Source organism: Rutilus rutilus (genome assembly GCF_951802725.1).
Source record: "Rutilus rutilus genome assembly, chromosome: 24".
Taxonomy (NCBI): Eukaryota; Metazoa; Chordata; class Actinopteri; order Cypriniformes; family Leuciscidae; genus Rutilus; species Rutilus rutilus.
In genome coordinates this window covers 24,669,322-24,690,105 of record NC_140228.1, presented here as the reverse complement: position 1 = coordinate 24,690,105, position 20,784 = coordinate 24,669,322, and the positions used below count along the sequence as shown (strand labels likewise).

Below are 20,784 nucleotides of genomic sequence, written 5' to 3'. Positions count from 1 at the left end.
AATCTATCTGACATAACCTGGCTTTGTGCTTTTGTTGTAAGGAGTGGGACAAAAATAAAAACTGAGACTAAGACTTCCAGCCTCTTGAAGTATGTCAGTTACATAATGGGCACATCCACAAGTCTTGGACAATTTTAAATGTACGTTTAAAAATGTTTCCCCGGACATGACACGGGAAGAAAAAAAATTGGCTTGTTTATTAATTGTTTCCCTCGTTTTTGTTAAAGGGATATTCCACCCCAAAATAAAAATGAGGGACTGAGTTTCATAATTCGAGACTACAATATATTTTTTTCTGTTTCTGTGGTATGGACTCTGTTGATAAATGTGTATATAGCCATGTGAAAAAGAAAGGGTGCACTATTAAATTCTATGGTTTTATGTATCAGGACATAACAAATAATAATCTGGTCCCTGGCAAGTCTTAAAATTAGGTAAATACAACCTCAGATGAACAACAACACGTGACACATTACACTATGTCATTATTTATTTAACAAAAACTAGGCCAAAATGGAAAAGCCATGGCTACAAACTAAGTGCACACATGCTTCCATAGGAATGAAGAGGGTAAGTAATAGTCAGGCGCTGCTAATCAAATGTCTTTGATTAATTGATCATCAGTAAGTGTGACCAACTCTATAAAAGCAGAAGTTCTGGCAGTTTTCTGGTCTTGAGCATTCAGGTGTGTGTTAACACAATACCAAGGAGGAAAGACATCAACAACGATCTTAGAGAAGCAAATCTTGCTGCCATCAATCTGGGAAGGGTTATACGGCCATTTCCAAACAAATTGAAGTCCATCATTCTACAGTGAGGAAGACTCTTCACAAGTGGAAAACATTCAAAACAGTTGCCAATCGTCCCAGGACTGGATGTCCCAGCAAATTCGACCCGAGGTCAGACTGTGCAATGCTCAGAGAAATCGCGAAACACCCAAGCACTACACCTTAGATTCTACAGGCCTCAGTTAACATGTGAAATGTTAAAGTTCATGGCAGTACAATCAGAAAAAGACTGGAGAAGTGTGGCATGTTTCGAAGTGTGGCCAGGAGGAAGCCTCTTCTCTAAAAAGAACATGGCAGCACTGCTTAGGTTTGGAAAGTTGCATCTGAACAAACCTCAAGACTTCTGGAACAATGTCCTTTGGACAGACGAGAGCAAAGTGGAAATGTTTGGCCATAATGCACAGCACCAAGTTAGGCGAAAACTAAACACAGCAAATCAGCACAAATACCTTACAGCAACTGTCCATCACGCTGGTGGAGGGTTGATGATTTTTGGCTTGTTTTGCAGTCACAGGACCCGAGCAGGTGATGCACCGGCCCAGTCAATGTCCAGACCTCAACCCGACTGAAGTGTTTATACACAACTTTTTGTTGTTGTTGTTGTTGTTGTTGTTCAGGAGGTTTCAAAACTGCTAACCTTTGTTATTATTTCAATAAAATGAATGTGCTATGTTTTAGTTCGATAATGTTTTCTTATTTAATATTCTGTATTTTTAGGGGATTTTATGGTACGGAATTATAATTATGGAATAGTTATGGTCCATTTATTACCTGTTAATCACCTTTATTAACTGTTTTGAGTATCGACCTGAAAAAAATACATTTCTATCTTAATCTGATGTAAATCTTGAATACTTTGGACCAAAAATTTAAGTTTGGTCTCTTTTTTAAAGAAGACACTTGGCAGATTATTGTAAAAGTGAAAAAAATAAAATCTAAAACAAGTTATAGAAGTTTGTTTATTATGAAAAATGCATAAAAAGACTATTTTTTAAATTTGATGTGAAATAAATCAAAGCCATGAATCTAAAAGTTCCAAATTTGAGGTTCTACAAAAACATTAGATTTCAGTAATTATTTTGTGCAGTACCAAACCTTTCCACTAAATGAATTTCGCATACCGTTCGTTTCTAATGCAAAATTACAATTGTGAATATGTTTTCAGAACGATTTAACCTTATCGAATCATGTCCATGATTTCTCTTTTTTTTCACATATCAAGTGTCAAAACCTTTACCAAGTTTTGTACCATTCCACTTAAGTAAAGAAAAGAAAAAAGAAAAAAAAAGTTTTCAGTCAAAAATTACTAAATTAAAACAATAACCAACTTGTACAACGTGGTCATAAAGGTAATACATTCTTTTGCATGTCATGTTTGGGACTCTGAATAAAATTACTTTCTAGACTGAAATGGAAAATCATGTGATTCTTTTTGTAAAACTATTATTTTTGTGTCATCAATGCCGATGTTTTGTGAAGAATTCACAACCATTCTACCAAGTTTGGTGTGTAAGGTACATTCCAAGGCAATTTTTTTTTTTTTACAGATTATATAAAATACAACAAATAAAAAATAAATACACACATCTGATAACACAAGAGCAAATATAACATTAAATACAGTGCAAGAAGGAAATAAAAACCATTCCGTTTTTCTAAAGCTTTTAATAATGCTCAAGTCTAACATATTGAATGACATGTATTGTAAGTGGTGAAACATGCGCTTATCATATGTCTTCTGTTTTAATAGGAACATTATGTTTCATCAGAACAAAAGCATCAAATCAAGAACCTCCTGCTCTACAGATGATTCAAAGTAGTACAGACATGAATAATATATGCAAATGCTACATTACAGTATAGTACAATTAAAATAGAACTTTGTGTATATATTTTTGCACATTTCTAATATACAATTATTAAAGGAATTATTGACTCATTTACACAAACTACAATGAAACACTTATGTCTCAGTTAAAAAAACAAACAGCCTATGTAAATGATTCATTAGATTTCAGCCTTGTATTAGTTTTAGTCACTGTCTTCACATTCATCCAAAGTGCTTTACATTTCAACTGGACAGATTTCAGTCTCAACCCTGCAAACATTGACAAAGGTTTAGGATTTCTCATGCACACAGACCTTGTAGTAACATTCAAATAATTCACCACAGCCACAAATTAACATTAGTAATGACGCAACCATGTAGAGAAATGTGTGTAAATGTGTCTGCATCGACACAATACAGTGGACCCAAAAAGTATTTGCACACTTGAATCACACTAACATCCTTCTGAACGTCACTGCTTATTTTATAATTGTTTTATTATTTGAAATCGAGACTTTCTTTGCAAAAAGTTCTTAAAGTGTGCTTGTTATCTCTATTTAAAATCAACGACACTTGCTTTAATATTCAGTATCTAATGCAGTGACGCGCCGATTCTTGTTTTATTAAGTGTGGTTCAGCGTCTACACACTTTTAAGGGTGTCTGATGGGCCAGATCTTTCAGGAATCATGATGGGATATTGAGCGGATGAAGAACATAAATCTCTATATTGCCTTTTGACCCTTTCCATAAATTTGCAAAGCAAAGGGTCACTTAAATACGCATGATTTTTCTCATTATGGCTTTGATAAGCACCACAGATCACTTGAGTAAAAGTCAAGACTAGATATTAACATGTAAAGTAAAAATGTTACACTTAGTATCTCCTACAAACTTGCGGTCCGAAGCCCTTGATGTGGGCTGAGAATCAGAGAAATCATCAGTGCATCTTAATCTTTGCTACAGTATTAATGACAGTTAGCAGCTATGAGCACAGAACACTGAATGATATCTAAGTGACATTAAAGTTATAATAATGCATGTCTATTAACTGGGTTTTCATAACTACTACGAAAGATAGTAATTCTACTTTTAATTACCCAAATCAGGGATTTCTCACTTTGTAAATTTTACATTGCAGCTTATCGAAAAAATGATAAGCTGCAATGCTGTACATTCACTAATTCTCAAGATTCTTCATCATCATAGTGCAAAAGCAGGAGTTAGAGATCACGGGACAGGCAGAGAAACGCCCTCCTCCTCCTAAACGCAACACGCCTCTCCTCTGGATCCAACCATCAGTCCATTCCTTTCAGTTGATTCTTCTGCAACAAGATGAAACAATCTTAAAGTCACCATGAAATCAAAATGGATTATTATTATAACCGTGCACATCTTTTTTTTTTTTTATTCATGTGCCCTTGTAATCTCCAATCAAAATAACTTCCCCTCCCCTCTTACATCTCATCTCTTCTCTGATGATGTTTACTGGCGTGAGGGCGGGGCAACCTGTCACTCACATGAGATCCACCAATAGCAAACCACAACCATCCAATCCACTCCCCTAATGGACAAAATCAAGTCCCGCCCTACATTTGGTCTTGTTTGAGAAGAAACTTCTGCTTCATGCCAACTTTAAACATACCTGTTTTTACATGCACATTTTTCCAACTTGGTCTTATTTCATTTGACCCGAATATGATCATGTCTGTTAATAATTACCTAAGCTATGTTCAGACTATGCAGTGTTCACTGTATACTGGCTATGATTTAAAATAAATACTATAACAAGGTTTTGAAAATGTGGCATCTATTATAATTTGCAATTATACTTGCACAGTATTCTAGCCTGAAGTCGTCATACTCGGATATAGTCAGAATGTGAGTCTGATACTGCTCCATTGTAGCCTGGGAAAACCCAGACAAACTTCCGGCAAATTTAGATTTGCTCTGCAAGTAGTCTGGCAAAGAGCCCATTCAAGCCGATTTCTAATCCGTCCAAATCGAGGCACCAATCAGAAACGTTGAGGCGGGCTTTACACGATGACGATCGCTCTGATTGGTTTTAGGTCTATCCAATTGAGCGACGTCCGTTGGTGAAGCGCACCAACTTTTAGATGCATTATTATATTCAAATTGCAAACACATGAGGACAGTCTCCATGAAAGCCCCACTGGCAGATGAACGTGCTACTACATTTCTCTCCGAAACGACAGGAAATTAAATTAGATTTAATAGAGGATTTTAACTGTGACAAGATGATTGACAGGGCAGTTTAAGTGACAGGACGCACGCGACAGATCCGTCCGATAAAGATGACGAAGTAGTATGTCCCAAAGCTCGCCTACTTTTTTGCTACACATTCTAAAGTAAATACCTTTTCTTCACAAAAAGAGTACATACTTTTATGGCGTAGTGTAACTTAGGCGAATTGGGACGCAGCATATGGCTTTACACGATGACGATCGCTCTGATTGGTTTTAGGTCTATCCAATTGCGCTCAGAGGCATTTGAGCGACGTCCGTTGGTGACGCCCCTTTGGAAATGAGTTATTAATGAAGCTTTGCCAGACCATAACTCAGTTACTACTGAGAATGGTCTGGTTTTAACCAGGCTAGCTCCATTGGGCTGTGATTATGGGGCGTTTCAACCGAACCAGGAAAGAAGATGCCTCTGCACTCAATTGGATAGACCTACAACCAATCAGAGCAACGGAGTAAGTGACTCAACTGCACGCATGCTGGAAGAAGTAGAAGAAGATGAGTGTAAATGATCTTTGCCGGTGTTGTAAAAAGAATTTAAGGACACACAGAGTACTTACTAACACGATCATCATTTATGAGAGAAATAGTAAAGGTGAATGCATATACGAACAAGTTCTCAGATAAGGATTAGAACTCGACAGCAAACAAATCATATCGCAACCCATGCGCTCTTTGGTGACGTGGATGATTACGTTACTGTTGATCATTTGTCCATCATCGTATAAAGCCCGCCCTACAATTTGATTGGTCCGAACAGCTCTGGGTCGAGCATAGTTGCTCCACAACGGATCAAGTCCATACCGAACTTCCCGACCTCAAATGTTGTGGGCGGGGCTAAGTCCGGCTGGCATCCAGGCTAACAGTATTCATTTTCGTTCAAAAGTGTGGGGTCAGCAAGATTGAAAAGATCAAGTTCAAGATTGTTCTTGAAAAAAGGCTGCATATATATATATATATTTTTTTTAATCAAACATACATTATAATATCAATGCAATATAATTGCAATTTAAAAGAACTGTTTTCTATGTGAATATATTGTAAAATTGATGAAGCAAAGCTAAATTTTCAGCATCATTACTCCAGTCTTTAATGTCACATGATCCTTCAGAAATCACTCTAATATTCTGATTTGCTGCAGGAAACATTTATTTCTATTCTTATTAACTCTTTCCCCGCCAGTGGGACTTTTAAAGTTGCTGCAAAAATATTTTGTTGTAGGGATATCTGAATATTCAACATATCAAAAGAAAGAATAGCATCTGCTTAAAAAAACAAACAAAAAATTACTTTTATTCTAGCTTCTAAATAAAATTATCTTATTCTAGCATACATTATTTTTTATCAACACTTGAATGTGGGTACATTTCATAAAAAAAGCTCAACAAAAAGCTGAAAAAAAAAATATATATATATATACAACATGCATAAGCAATGCTTCTATCACTTGTTTCTTTCTTCTTCCTTTTTTGTCTGTGTTTTGAATTCTGTGCTTTCAGTGAACAGTGAAAACATGGATTGGGAAATTCCATCAATGGCAGGGAAAGAGTTAATGTTGAAAACAGTTGTGCCAAGTTAATATATTTGTGGAAATTGTGGGGGGCGGGGGGGATTTATTTGATGATTCAAACAGCATTAATTTTTGTTACATTATAACTGTATTTACTGACACTTTTAATCAATTTAATACATCCTTGCTGAATAAAAGTATTAATTTTTTTTTTTTTTTTTACTTTTGAACAGTAGTGTACAAATGCAAAAATTAAAACAATAGTATTGTGTTACATAGCTAACATGACAGTGCGTACCTTCTCCTGCGCTGCAGGTACAGACGGATGAGCCACTGCACCACAAATGGCCAGATGACGGCAAAGGCCACAGTTCCAGGAGACACATCAAAAGGCCACCAGGATGGCTTCTGTAAAGTGTAAATAGCAAAAAAATTATAATAGTAACAAAATGCAAATATTATGTCAGCACTCGTTCTATGGCACTGGCATAGTCACATAAAATGATCTGGGACATGAGAAGAAACTGGCCTTTTCTATGACCAGGGTACAAAATAACATTTACAACTGTGCATTTGGCAGACATTTTATCAATTCAAGCATTCACCGAGAATTGAACCGATGACCTCAGTGTTGCTAGCTGTCGGAAATACAGGAATACTCTCCTATTTAGTCTTAAAACTCTTAAAAACATCCCATCAATCAGTTTATTATAATGACTCTACCTTCTTAGTTTTATTTACAGGTGGTGACAGGTAGTCTGACGGCAGCGCTAAGGATCGGGCCTGAGAAGTGGCACATGACAAATTAAAAATGTTAGATTTCATATTGAATCTGTGTTCTCTATCTTGATCTGATAAAGGTGAGGGTTTGTAACCTGTACGGCTGTCAGAGCTTCTAGCGTGTGCAGTCTCTCTAACACGCTCTGCATGTCTTCCTGCAGTCTGGCCAGGGCACAGATGATCTGTTGGTTGAGGTTCTCCATCACAGGTCCTCCCGTCCCCCAGCGCTCCCCATCTCCCCCACTGCCCTGCTGTGGTCCTGCAGGCCCGGAGCCAGAGGCAGGAGACCTGGACCCTGATACACACCAGACAAACAACATTCTGTAGATCATTAACAGATTAAAGAAACAGGGTTTACTTGAGGACTTCAGCTCTGTTCCAAAACCTAGTGAACTGCCTACCTAGGAAGCATTTTAAGGCATCATATGTGCACTCAATGCAGAGGTCTTTTTTTGTCAGGAAAAGTTTGTTAATACTATTTTAAACCTATTTTAACCGAATCAAGTTTATTTATATAGCATGTTATACAATAGATTGCTTTAAAGCTAGAGGCTGTAAAGTATTAAACATGAAAAAACAGTGTCAGTGTCTCTTTCAATTAGAATTTTAACTTCCTTTTCTACTATAAAGCGGCTCTCCCGTGCGTTCATGTTTTCACTTGCAGACGTTTGACCTCTGACCTCGACGGACTGAACAGAAGAAATGAACCGGAGAAGATTTCCACGTCAAAGAAGGCGCCACATCTACCTATTATGTAATCGCCACGGACCAATGGTAGTTCGAAGGCATTTAACAGCCGGAGCAAACTTTTCTTGAAAGTTTGCTTTGAAGAGCTGTTTCGAACTCCTGAAATGAAACCCTTGATACGTTTTGGCCTGATTTTGTTTGAAATTACATCACAACAGTTCGTTCTATGATTTTGCTGTTGTAACGCACCATCCTAAAGCCCAGTGGTGGACAGTAACAAAGTATTTTTTCTTTGTTGCAGTACTTAAAGCTGCAGTCCGTAGTTTTTCCTCTTTGTCGCCATCTCTGTTCGAAATCTGCAATTGCAGTTATTCGTGGAATTTTCAACTTTACGTGGGTTATGCCTCGGCACGGCACAGCACGGATGAATCCAATGTTTTGAGGAGAATGTGTGGCTGTCAGTCGCCGCCGGTGTGGATACTGGCATTCGCAATCACAGATTCTACTTTTTGGAAGTATGACCAACATAAGAATTTTCACCGGAAAATGGCATCTGAACAAGTAAGTAACATCCAGTTTTGTTCTGACCAACTAAAGCAAAAAAAGCATAGCAGTAAATCGCGCTGATTAAATCTAACGATCGCTTATTATTTATAATATTAAAATTATACTTTGTTCTCAAATTGTTAATGTTAACAACATCAGCATTGCGCAACTACATTTAATGCCCTTCCGATATTTATCATTGTTTTCGCATGGGCCGGTTGCAGTCTCTCTTTCTGTAGCCACTCCGAAGTCCGAAGTCTTTTGCGTTTTACAACGGGTGAATCTCCAGTTGTCACTGGTGATTGTCGTTTGAACCTTTCTGGATCCGCCGTCAAATTGATAAGTTTAATTATGTCAAGTGCTGTGAGAAAAGGCTATAAATCTCCACCTCCAACATCCTCACACACAACATAGCCTACTAGCCGAGACTCTTCTTTATGTGTACAGATGTGACGTAATGACGCAAAGACATGCTCGAATTTCCCACAGAAATCCACCAGTACCACTGGAATTAAAAACATTACTACAAGCTTACCGTTTTGAATCGAGCTACGGCAAGCAGAGAGTTTTGATCACTGGCTGGTTATGTATTTGCTCAAAAAAAATTTGGGGATAGTTTTTAACCCCAAAAATTTATGGACTGGAGCTTTAAGTAAATTTTTCAAGCATTTGTACTTAACTGGAGTATTTTTATTTTAAGAAACTTTTACTTTACTACATTCTAAAACATAATATTGTACTTTTTACTCCAATACCTAAAAAACATCTTGTTCCTCATTACTTTGAACTGAAGAAATCGTCACATGCTTCAAGTCGCGACAGCAGTGTCCGATTCGTGAACGAGCTGATTCTTTTCAATGAGCCTATTAAAAATCAATTCAGAGTCTCCAGTTAACTGAATTCACAAGTCTGGCTGAAAATTAGCCAAGAACCGGGAGATCCTTGAAGTGCAATAAATTAAAATCATATTTAGGTCTCGACGGTCAGTTGTTTGTGAACAAAATCTGCTGTAATACATGTCCATGTCACCATCTCAACGGGATGGGTTTTACGTTTAAAAAAACCCCAACAACCCTAAACTTTACTGTAAAATAATAAAACCGCTGCAGGTTCAGATCAAATTCTATAAATCGAGTATGTTTGCATAATGTTCTTATTAAAATTGTATGCATTTACCCCTATGTGATGTCTGTTTTTATGTTCTTTGTCAACACGCATTTTGTTTTTCCTCATTTTCAAACACTATGCTACATCTCCTTCCAAATGTTTGATAATATATGACAACTTTAGGTAATAAACTAAAACGAGAATTTTCTTACATGCAGATCAATACATATGTATTCTGCATCTACTAACATAATGACTAGTGCTGGCTACTTGACAATTCATAATGATGTCAGACACAACAAACCCCCTCCCTCCCCCACTAATATGAAAGTATACAAGTATATCAAATTACAAAATAAAAGTAAAATTGAAAAGGAGTATGTAATACTTTTACTAGAGTAATATTTTAATAGAGTATCTGTACTTTTACTCAAGTACAAGTTACACTCCACCACTGTTAAGTATACTTAAGTCTTTACACGTATGCTAGCGTATGCATAAAATGTCGTCAGTTTTGTCATCAGCTCCTGGTATCGGGATGTTTGCTAATAGTATAACGCTGCAAAGGTATTTCAAACTTCTTAAGCGAAGAACGAAAAAGAACTTCGGCGTGAGTATATCGGGGCCTTCAGTAGACAATAAAAGCAAGCTAGCAAGGTTTTGAAACAGAGCTTATATATGATCGCTACTGTTTTTGGCTGCTTAGGTTTTACCTCTTCCCCTCCTGACCACAGAACTGTTACTTCTATTCGCAGGAAGTCCCTGTCTCTGAGAAGCTCCTCCGCTGCTCTGTCCATCTTCTCCTCCATGCTGTGCACCTTCCTCTTGTCCCAGCAGTTCCTCCTGTGATCTGACCTCGTCTGTGGAGGACAGCCTGCTGTGGCTCTCCTCGGCCACGTCCAGTGAGTGGTTGATGTGCGTCTCAGATCCCTGGTGTCCAAGGAGCAGAACCACATGCATTGCTGACATTTTGCTAGAAATCTGGCTTACAATTGCAGAGGTGCTCTGCAGAATTATGGTGCGGTCACATTTACTTTGGTTGGGCAAATTTGCACAAGCGAAATCCAGTCATTACAATAGGAATCCACACGATTGGGAATTTCACTTGAGGGTGAAAGATTTCCCAACACAAATTTCGTAACATATTCTGGCCAACAGAAACTGCTTGGTTTGAAACATTGCTACACTATTGACAATAGATAATGCCTAACCTTTGTCCACAACATTTTGCCAAAATTTCACTAATGTGACCGCACTTGTATCTTAAATTCTCAGCATCAAGTAAATTATGGTTGGGACATGATGGAAGTATAAACTGAAATCTGCTTACTTCCTCTCCACCAAACTGGTCGACAGAGTCACAGTACACCTCGCTGTCCGAATCACTGGCCACATGGTGAGAACTGGACACATCTTCTGTTTCATATGCAAGACATTGAGTCTTTAAGATCAGATAACTACTGATAGTGTGTTCAAGATCTTACTTTTAAAGTCTTAGTTATATAGGTAAATGATTACCTTCAAAGTCCTTTTCCTCACCTTTGATGTGTCTGTTGAGCTCAACGATGTCTCCAGCATGGTTAATGCTTTCAGAGTCTTCTTCTGACTCTTGCCTGTTCAGATCAGACATAGACCCGTGGGTTCCATTGTTAAGGACTTTATGTTGACTGATATTGCCGTTAGATACCGGTCCTTTAAGTCTCCCTGTAGAAGCCCTTTTCTTCGGTTGTGAGGCTAAAAAAAGTTGTCAAAAAAGCAAATGTATTATTATTGCATGTATTATGAAGAAATTTAGAGTTGCTTACCAATGCAAAACTGCTTACAATGCTATGGGTGCCAAGGCACTGCTAGGTTTCTACGGCATCTAAGTTGTCCTGAACTGACCCACAACAAATTGGCATTTAGAAATAGTCTCTGACTCAAGTTCCTTAGTTTCTGCTCTGATAGCTTTGTGTGTTAGAAATCAGGAATGGTGACATGAGCGTTTACACTATGAAAGCAATCCGGTCTAACATGTTTTCAACTACCTCTGGAAGTGGTCGAAAGTGGACGAGCTTAAAACTTTTTAGACCCCGTTTACACCTGTATTTAGCGTCGTCCACTTGTGATCCGATCGATCAAAACACATCCTAATACCAGGTGTAAACAGGGCCTGAAACTGTTCGATAAAGGATTCGGTCTCTTCTAAAATCCTACTCTGTTCTGATTGGTCAGACGGCCCAGTCTGTTGTATTCACAGTGATACGAACAGTAACGACGGCGTAGGTTTTATCGTTTCAAGCCGATAGAGAAACATTGGAAGAAGTACCTGATCAACCTAATCCACAACCGGAGCAGGACTTTTCTAACTAATACGTTTTTATTTCGTTTGTCGTATGTTGTAGATGAGACGTTGGTTGAAGACAATCATTGAAAAATCATTACGAAAATTCATTTTAATTCACATCCTCATCATTTGGAAGTGCATGCAAGGTGCATTTTTGCAAAGGTATGTAAGTTCGTGCAGGAAGTGAGGCTGGAATTACTGACGACTGACTCGTTTTGATCGGTTCTTCCTTTTGGTGAGACAATCATTTATCTGCAGTTTGATCTTTGAAACTGAAAATTTTACATTGACAAACAGCTATATTATATTTCAGTTTTTCCACCCACCTACATCCAAGACATGCTGCAACATCATGTTAAAACATCAAGTAGATATTCCCAAAAAGAAAAGTGTTTGTGACTGTTCTGCTTTAAGCTTTGCTTTACCAAATGTGACAAAAATCACATATTTAGACACAAAGACACATATTTAATGCCAGGCTGCGGTTTTAAATAAGAATTCGTTATTAAGTGACTTTCCTGGTTAAATAAATAAATAAATACCTTACACAGTACATGAAAGGTAATCTCAGAAAAAGCATAATAGGGGCACTTTTAAAAAAATTCGGTTGCACTTTATTTTACAATACGTGCAATTTCAATGTACTTTCAGTATACTTACCCACAAAAGTACTGAGTAATGAACAGTGACTTAAGTTCAAGTTTAGGGGTAGGTTCAGGGTTAGTACCTATTTATTACCCAGTTAGTGTCATTACTTCAATAAGTATATAGTATGTTATGTTCATGCGAAATTTATATTGCACAAAAGGTATATTGTTTATCGTCATTATAGTTTAGTGATGTATGAAGCACAGCTCACTTTTAAACCAAGCAGCTTTCTGTTGGTTAACGAGGCAAATCCACATGAACCCTTTGCGAAATCTGCACGGGGAAACTCCTGATTGTGTGGATTCCCATTAAAATGACCGTATAGTAAGTTATGAACAGTGGTAATAATGATGTTTACCTTTTTTCACCTCTTTAACCTCCTCTTCTTCGTCTTTGTCCTCCTCTTCCTCCTCATTATAATTTTCTCCATCTTCCAGCTCAATTAATTTAGTCTTTGGCATTATTGCTGTTTTGACGGAGAAACTGTCCAGGCTGCCGTTCATCTCCATCGTCCTGATGATGCTTTTCGTGACACTTTTGGGTGGTGACGTTAGCAGGCTCCCAAAGCCTGGTTAGAACAACAATACATATGCTGTATCAATAGATGATGCTTTGAGGACACTTTCTAAAAGGTCTGTTCTATCAGGACTGTCTACAACCCTGCACAGAAGCCAACAATCTACACTAATAATAGCAGTGAGGGAACAACTGAGGTGTCAAATGAAACACCTGGACTATGGCACTATTAACTAAGGGCACAGGCCACTGGGAGAACACACTGATATCCACTTGCCTTCCAGTTGCCTAGCAAATCTTTCCAAGCGGGCTGAGCATGAAACAAAGCGTGATTAGTTAATTCATGTAAACAAGATGTTATAACTGTTTACATAAATACTACCGTTCCTACGTTTAGGGTTTATTTTTTATGTTTTTGAAAGAAGTCTGTTATGCTCAACAAGGCTCCGTTTATTTGATCAAAAATACAGTAAAAATAGTAATATTTTGAACATTATTACAATTTAAAATAATTGTTTTCTAAATTAATATAATTAAAGTGTAATTTATTCCTGTGATGGCAAAGCTGATTTTTTTTTGTCACATGATCCTTCAGAAATCATTCTAATATGATGATTTGCTGCTCACAAAACATTTCTTATTTTCAATGTTGAAAAGAGTTGTGTTGCTTAATATATTTTTTAACATATTTATTATATTAGTATTTTTTTTATATAAATTTAAAAGATTTCGCTGTCACTTTTAATCAATTTAATGTGTCCATACTGAATAAAAGAATTATTAAAATCCTATTGAATGTATGTGTATTAGTGTATGCAAATATAGAACGTAATAATTTATATATATATATATATATATATATAGTCATATGCATTATTTTCTAATGATGTTTGTTCCTATTACAGTATAATTATTATAAAACTTCACATTTTTACAAAAATTAATATAACAAAAAATTACTTAATTAGATGTTTGATGAGTTTTTTTTACGATTTGATTCATGTTTAATTTGAATTGATGCTCCAGCATCATGTTCAGCACTTTTGATTTATTACAAGTTTGATAAATAAGAGAACATTTTGAGGATGTTTCTTTCAAAGAAAAGTACAGTCATATTTCACCCCAAATTTAAAGGGTAAAAAAGTAAACAAGTATATTTTACATTAAGGATATTAAGCCTAATTTTTCAGACCATATTTTTTGGCATTGAGACATTATTTACATGACAGTTAGGCAAATTTTTTCCTTATTTCCGTCTCATTTCCGTAATACAACAAATGAAATGCTGAAAATGTCTGGAATTGATACCATGTTTTTTTTAAGTGCTTAAATTATAAAATGATTATTATTGTTCTTACCAATAAAAAAAATATATATATATGTATAACAGAAATCTTAAAGATTAAAAAAAAAAAACATTTTTTCTTTTGATTTTTGGCCAAAATACAATTTGTGTGAGACCCGAGAGGGCACTATTGGTCAGTTTACCTGAGCTCAAATCTGACACTTGCGTTATCCTCCTCTTTTCATCAACGAGCTCATAGAACGGTCCAATGATCTGCAGAAGCTCCTCTACCTCATTTGTTACAGGCATACTTTCCAGAATCTGTTCAGCACATATAAAACCAAGTTACAACAAAGCTGAAACGCGAACAATTACGTTAAATACTACATTCTCAAACACTGCTAAAGAATCCAAAACATAATACCAGTTTCAAGTCATCCACATAGGCCGCCATTGCCTCCTCTTTTGGCATTTCTCCCAGAGAATTCCACGCATCCCTAAACACAAGCACCATGAAGGGTCAATGATAAGCTCCATGTCAACACTGATGTTGTCATCTCAAGCACAACCATATCAGGAGTTTGCACATTTAAAGCAACTCTCAGGACGAATGTATAAAAGATGGAGGAAGAAAAAAAGCATGAAATATAATAAAATGGTATGTGTGGGAAAAACTGAATTCCTCAATGAACCATCTGACTCTCTGTCGGTTACATTAAAGATTTTCGACAACGATTTTAAAATACGTTTTTACAGAAGTACAAATGCGGAACTTTCAGAGCGGTTTTAAAAAGTTAATAATAATAGGAATCAGATGTTACTGATACTGATCTGTTATTTCACTGAACTTTAAACAGACCAACAGTTCAGTTTCAGTAGGTCACTGACACTGGTCTACTCATACTGGCAATCTGGCATAGACCCCAAAATGACATCTCCAACTTTAGTTGTTGTAAATCTTGAATACTTTTGAGCACAGACTCCGGTCTCTTTTTAAAGAAGACACTCAGCAGATTATTGTAGAAGTGAAAAAATGTGAAATTGAAATTTAAAGGTGAAATATGTTATTTTAGCATCAATAGTTGCACCAAGTGGAACTGCAAAAATGTCAAATATGTGGGAAAAAAGCCAAGTCTTTCAAAATCAAGACTTTGTAAAAGTCAAAATAAGGTATATTTAACAGTGATTAATAAAAAAAAATTATTAAAAATTAACATTTATAACTAAACATTTCTTTATAAATGTACAAATATGGACATTCAGCAGGTTCAATACCATTTGGCTTTGCCAACGGGGTCCCAGAATCCTGGACGGGGGATGCTGCAGGGGCCTTGTGTTGCTTGCTTGTAGTAGCTATAAAATTTCAGCATCATGTCATTGGAAGGCTGAAAAGAACCTGTTTGAAAAACAAAAAAATGCTGCAATATTAGAGATTTTTCAATAAAAATAAAAATAAATAAAATCAAGAATCATTTATATATATATACATGTTTTTTTATATATACAATACATACTATTTTATACATTATAAAATAATATCAACTTTACTATTATATATTATGGGTGGAACGGTACACAGAAGTCACGGTTCGGTTCATACCTCGGTTCAGACATCACGGTTCGGTACGAGTTCGGTACATACGTTATATTGCGAGTGTACACAAAAGTTAACACTTTTCAGTTTGAATGATGTCCTGTATGAACAAAATTACGGAGTATGTTTTTACGTTTCCACTGTTCGATCGCGCCCGCACACACAATATTTCAGCATTGCAATCTTGACATCGCAGCCTGTTCATTATGGCCACAGAGCAGCTAATGGCGGAGCTACAGATTAGGTGTTCCTAAAGAACCCGCGTATCTAACAGTAGTTCCGCATTACATTAATTAATTTGCACGCGAGTTTTATTTATTTTTATACCATGTATTCTCCGTGTATATTCATGCACCGAACCGTGACGCCCTTACCGTTTCGGTTCAATACGAATACATGAACCGTTCCACCCCTAATATATATATATATATATATATATATATATATATATATATATATATATATGTATGGTAGTCAACATTTGAAGTGGATCAAAACCCTTCATCAAAGTTATACATGAATTTTGAACAACACTCGTTCTTGTCTTAGGGCAACTTTGATGAACATTTTTTGATCCACTTCAAATGTTGACTACTGCATATATATAATGTATGAATATGATCCATTCTGAACCATGAATTCATTCCAAATTATGTGAATTCACATAAAAAGAAAAAATACCATCATTTACGCATCCTCATGTCGTTTTAAAGAAGGCACTATCGGTTCTTAAAGGGGTGGTATAATGCCATTTTCACACGATGTAAAATAAGTCTCTGATGTCCCCAGAGTGTGTATGTGAAGTTTTAGCTCAAAATACCCCACAGATATTTTTATATAGCATGTTAAAGTTGTAACTTTTTGAGTGAGCAAAAACACACTGTTTTGTGTCTGTCCCTTTAAATGCAAATGAGCTGCAGCTTGCGGCACAGAGGGCGGGGCTTCAACAGCTTGTGTCATTTTACCTCACACAGTCATGCACTGACAATGTCAAAAATTTTAGCCTTTTATGTTCAAACCGGAGTCAGACAATGATGGAGAGACTCAAGAAGAAATGACAACATGTAGAATGCAACAGGACATTTCTGAATGGTTTATGAAGCTGATGTGTAGTTATCTTCTAGTCATTGATTAGCATATTCTGTCTTGATAATCTATAGACAAATCCGGCGAAACATGGAAGTAAAGCAGCGCCGCCATTACTGCGTGCCTTGCTGCTAAGGAAGTAGCGTTGGTCCCGTAGGCGGCTGTAGCAGATGTAGCTGTACGAAATGTTATTTTTATCTATTTATCTTTAATTTTGTACAGTCGCCCTGCTGTATGGCTACAACACTTCCCTCGGCCGGCCATGCAGTCACACACTACTTCGAGAACTTTGCAGTTTTCTCTCTATATTGTTACTGACAGATTATGGTACGAGTTCACTGCCCGTGAAAACCGCACGACACCTTTTAATGTGAGCTCATCTGCGAAGGAATGCAAGTATCTGGCCAATCCATCCGGAGCTCATGTAATTCTGACCTTCAATCAATGCCCTACTTTAGGTTCTGAAGCTCGCATGCCAGATGATTAATAAAATAATGTTGAATACCTGTAAGCTGCCAACTCTCACGCTTTCACCGTGAGACACACTCAATTGACACTTTTCACACGCTCTCACGCCACACATCCATTTTCTCACGCACATAAAAATCGAGAAGCAAAGAGGACACTGAGACCGACAGACTAGACAGCAGGTTAGTTATGATATATAAAAAAAGCTCAGCTCTCAGATTCTGTCAATTTTATTATGAAATTCAAACAATAAATATTTTGGCGTTTGTAAATGTGACGTGACAGATCCCTATGGCACGTGAACCGATCATAACTTAATAGTAAATAAACACGAATGAACAATGTTAAAAGAAACAGTAGCATAACCTACCGAAATGTATATTCATCATACATAATATCGATCAATCAGTGTTTTTTTAACCGCGGAAAGGGTTCAACAAAACAGCTGGAGAACAATTATGTCACATAACATTTACCTCAGGAAAGAAAAAAAGAGTATTTTGCTAAATATGTGTACTATATTACATATTTATTATTATGTTTTCTTATATCATTAAATAAAGTTGTTATTATAATAAAAAAAAACGCATTATATTTAATTTGAGTTATTTTTAACCTTAAATAATACTGCCAGCTGAAGGATCTCTGTATGTTTAACTTACAGCATTAGGTGAGAATTTTTTTCTTGAGAAAAAATAACGCCTAGTATCTTGTGTACCTAATATTTACCCAAATTAGTCAATATTAAAACAAATCACAAGAATTGAACTGAATTGAAATCCTGAAATTGTTTCAAGCAATAAAAAAAAAAAAAACGTACCAGAAATTGTACCATATAATATAAACATTGCAACATGTTGTCACTAAACCTAATAAAATTCAGTTTAGTAACTAAAATGTTTTGACAATCACAATATTTAAGCCCCAGGATCCGCTTCCATTGAAATGTCATTAGAGGACACCGGCAAGTGTCACACCCTCACACTTCGCAGGCACGCAGTAATGGCGGCAGGCAAGATGGCGGCGCCCATAGAGTTCGCGGCGGATTTGTGTATAAATTGTGTTCAGGGGGCGGGGTTTATGTAAATTCTAGGGTTGGTGATGTCACTAACCCAGGAGGAATGTCGTGTAGTCAAAAAAGCAATTTCTTTAAAGGGGCGGTTGATTATGATTTCACTTTTCTAACTTTATTTAGTGTGTAATGTTGCTGTTTGAGCATAAACAACATCTGTAAAGTTACGACACTCAAAGTTCAAAGTAAAGGGAGATATTTTATTTTAGAGAAATCGCTTTTTAAGGACTAGCTACAACAAACGACTAGGGACTACACGAGGTTCCTCCCGTGTTAGTGACATCACCAACCCTAAAATTTACATAAACCCCGCCCCCCGGAACACGATTTATAGATTATCAAGACAGAACATGCTAATCAATGACTAGAAGATAACTACACATAAGCTATGTAAATTCATCAACTAACCATACAGAAATATTGTCTACATGTTGTCACTTCTTGATTCTCTTCAACTTTCTGACTCTGGCTTGAACATAAAAGGCTAAACATTTTTGAAATTTTCAGTGCATGTCTGTGTGAGGTAAAGGACACAAGCTCTTGAAGCTCCGCCCCCTGTGCTGGGACCAGCAGCTCATTTGCATTTAAAGGGACAGACACAAAAACGGTGCGTTTTTTTGCTCACCTCAAAAAGTGACAATTTTAACATGCTATGTAAAAATATATGTGGGGTATTTTGAGCTAAAACTTCACATACACACTCTGGGGACATCAGAAACATATTTTACATCTTGTAAAAAGGGGCATTACACCACCCCTTTAAAAGAAAATATCTCCCTTTGCTTTGAACTTTGAGCCTTTTAACTTTGCAGATGTTGTTTATGCTAAAACCGCAACATTACAATCATAATCAAACACCCCTTTAAAAAATTCTTATCTTGTATTTCGCAAAATAAATACATAAACAGCATATTGCTTTGGGGTAAATGAAGACAGAATTAAAAATTTTGGGTGAACTATCCATCTACATAGAAATACCATAAGCATGTCTTTAGCATGTTGTCATAAGGCAACACATCACCAATCAGCACACGTTGACTGTGATCAGGGCTAGAGGCACATGAGCTGTTTCACGTCTAAACCCAGCTGAATGTAGGCTAATCGCGTTGACCATAGAAGCCCGAAATAATTTCTAATTTGATTATGAAACTGCGGCGATCAAATGAAAGTAGGTGAGGGGTCGCGTGCACTGCTGCAATAACACACAATCTGAATGAGGTCAGATCTGCTCACCGTTTGAAGGTAAACTTTGGATCACTTTGACAGCAGCATTGAACCTCTGCTCGTAGACTGGTTTGTTGTCACCCTCCATCATGACCATCTAACCGCTAAGCAAGATCTGGATCAAACCTACAGGCAAAGTTACATTACATATTACCCTATTTATGAAATGCATTTTCCCGTCACAGTAAATCTAAGCTGCTCATTACAAGTTCATATGACTATTTATCATTCCAAAAGAAGTAAACAAAGCCAAAAACAACCCATTATGTCTCGACAAATCCTGAAGGACAAGCAAGACATGACTGAAAGTGCACCGAATACTATTTAATGTGATATTTCTAGATCAACCTGCATTAGAAATTATCGAAGCGACGAAGCACTAGCATTTGATACTTTACCATTTGCTGCTCTACCTGCTGTGGTGGTGAGACTACGACCTCATGAATACGTACCTGACAGTCAACATACGAAAGCCTTCCTCATGTGTTTACTGGGAATTGTAGTTTCTTTAGAGAACGAAACTGCCGAGGGTTTTGCAGCAACGTTATTTAAATCCTACAAATACCATAGTTCTTAACCTACGCGCGTAACATTCTGGGTAATGTAGTTCATCGAGGTAAGCTTACCCAAGGGGGTTTATGACATAAAAACCATACCTAGCTACGAGCTTTGAAACTGCCTAGCAATATTTTGACCCATATTTCTAAAGAAACAAATACGTTTAATAATTCTATGCGCAATCGACGCGAAAGTAACACTGTAGCACTTAATGAAACACATCAAAGCGTTCCGTCCCTCGTTGCTACATGAATTGTAAAACTACAAATCCCAACGTTCCATTCGCTCAGCAACGTTGTCTCAGCTGTGTTGATAGGTGACGCTGTGTGACGAAAGCAGAATCAGACTCATTTCATAGAATCGGCTCTTTTGAACAGATCTTTGCAACGAACCGTTTAAATAAATAATAAAATCACTGATTCTTTTGCGTCAACACGTAGTTACGTCACCACGTGTCCCTGAGATCCTGGCATTACATTTCAAATGCTCATTATTAAACCAT

At 36.8% G+C, this 20,784-nt stretch overlaps 1 protein-coding gene across 5 annotated transcripts; it reads right to left on the bottom strand.

Moving 5' to 3' along the window:
* Positions 1-2,434: 2,434 nt before the first annotated feature.
* Positions 2,435-20,554, bottom strand: acbd5a (acyl-CoA binding domain containing 5a). Of its 5 annotated transcripts, none has more exons than XM_084398738.1 (13): positions 20,177-20,554; positions 19,734-19,850; positions 15,556-15,676; positions 14,705-14,777; positions 14,484-14,601; positions 12,838-13,047; positions 11,045-11,239; positions 10,836-10,921; positions 10,219-10,435; positions 7,261-7,460; positions 7,109-7,168; positions 6,684-6,793; positions 2,435-3,939 (listed from the first exon to the last, which is right to left on the bottom strand). In XM_084398738.1, exons 2-13 carry the CDS (start codon positions 19,819-19,821, stop codon positions 3,927-3,929), a joined length of 1,491 nt encoding a protein of 496 aa, XP_084254864.1. In that variant the 5' UTR covers positions 19,822-19,850; positions 20,177-20,554; the 3' UTR covers positions 2,435-3,926. The 5 variants fall into 5 exon arrangements, with proteins under 5 accessions (XP_084254864.1, XP_084254863.1, XP_084254865.1 ...); XM_084398737.1 differs by having other exon boundaries at positions 20,123-20,185; XM_084398739.1 differs by having other exon boundaries at positions 20,138-20,185.
* Between the last annotated feature and the right edge of the window lie 230 nt (positions 20,555-20,784).

Excerpts from the sequence above, each read along its gene's own strand:
- acbd5a (XM_084398738.1), bottom strand. The coding sequence starts at position 19,821 with ATGGTCATGATGGAGGGTGACAACAAACCAGTCTACGAGCAGAGGTTC. Across the intron at positions 14,778-15,555 it reads CCCGTTGGCAAAGCCAAATG|GGATGCGTGGAATTCTCTGG; the intron begins GTATTGAACCTG and ends GCTTGTGTTTAG. Across the intron at positions 10,436-10,835 it reads ACCAGTTTGGTGGAGAGGAA|GGATCTGAGACGCACATCAA; the intron begins GTAAGCAGATTT and ends CTTGGACACCAG.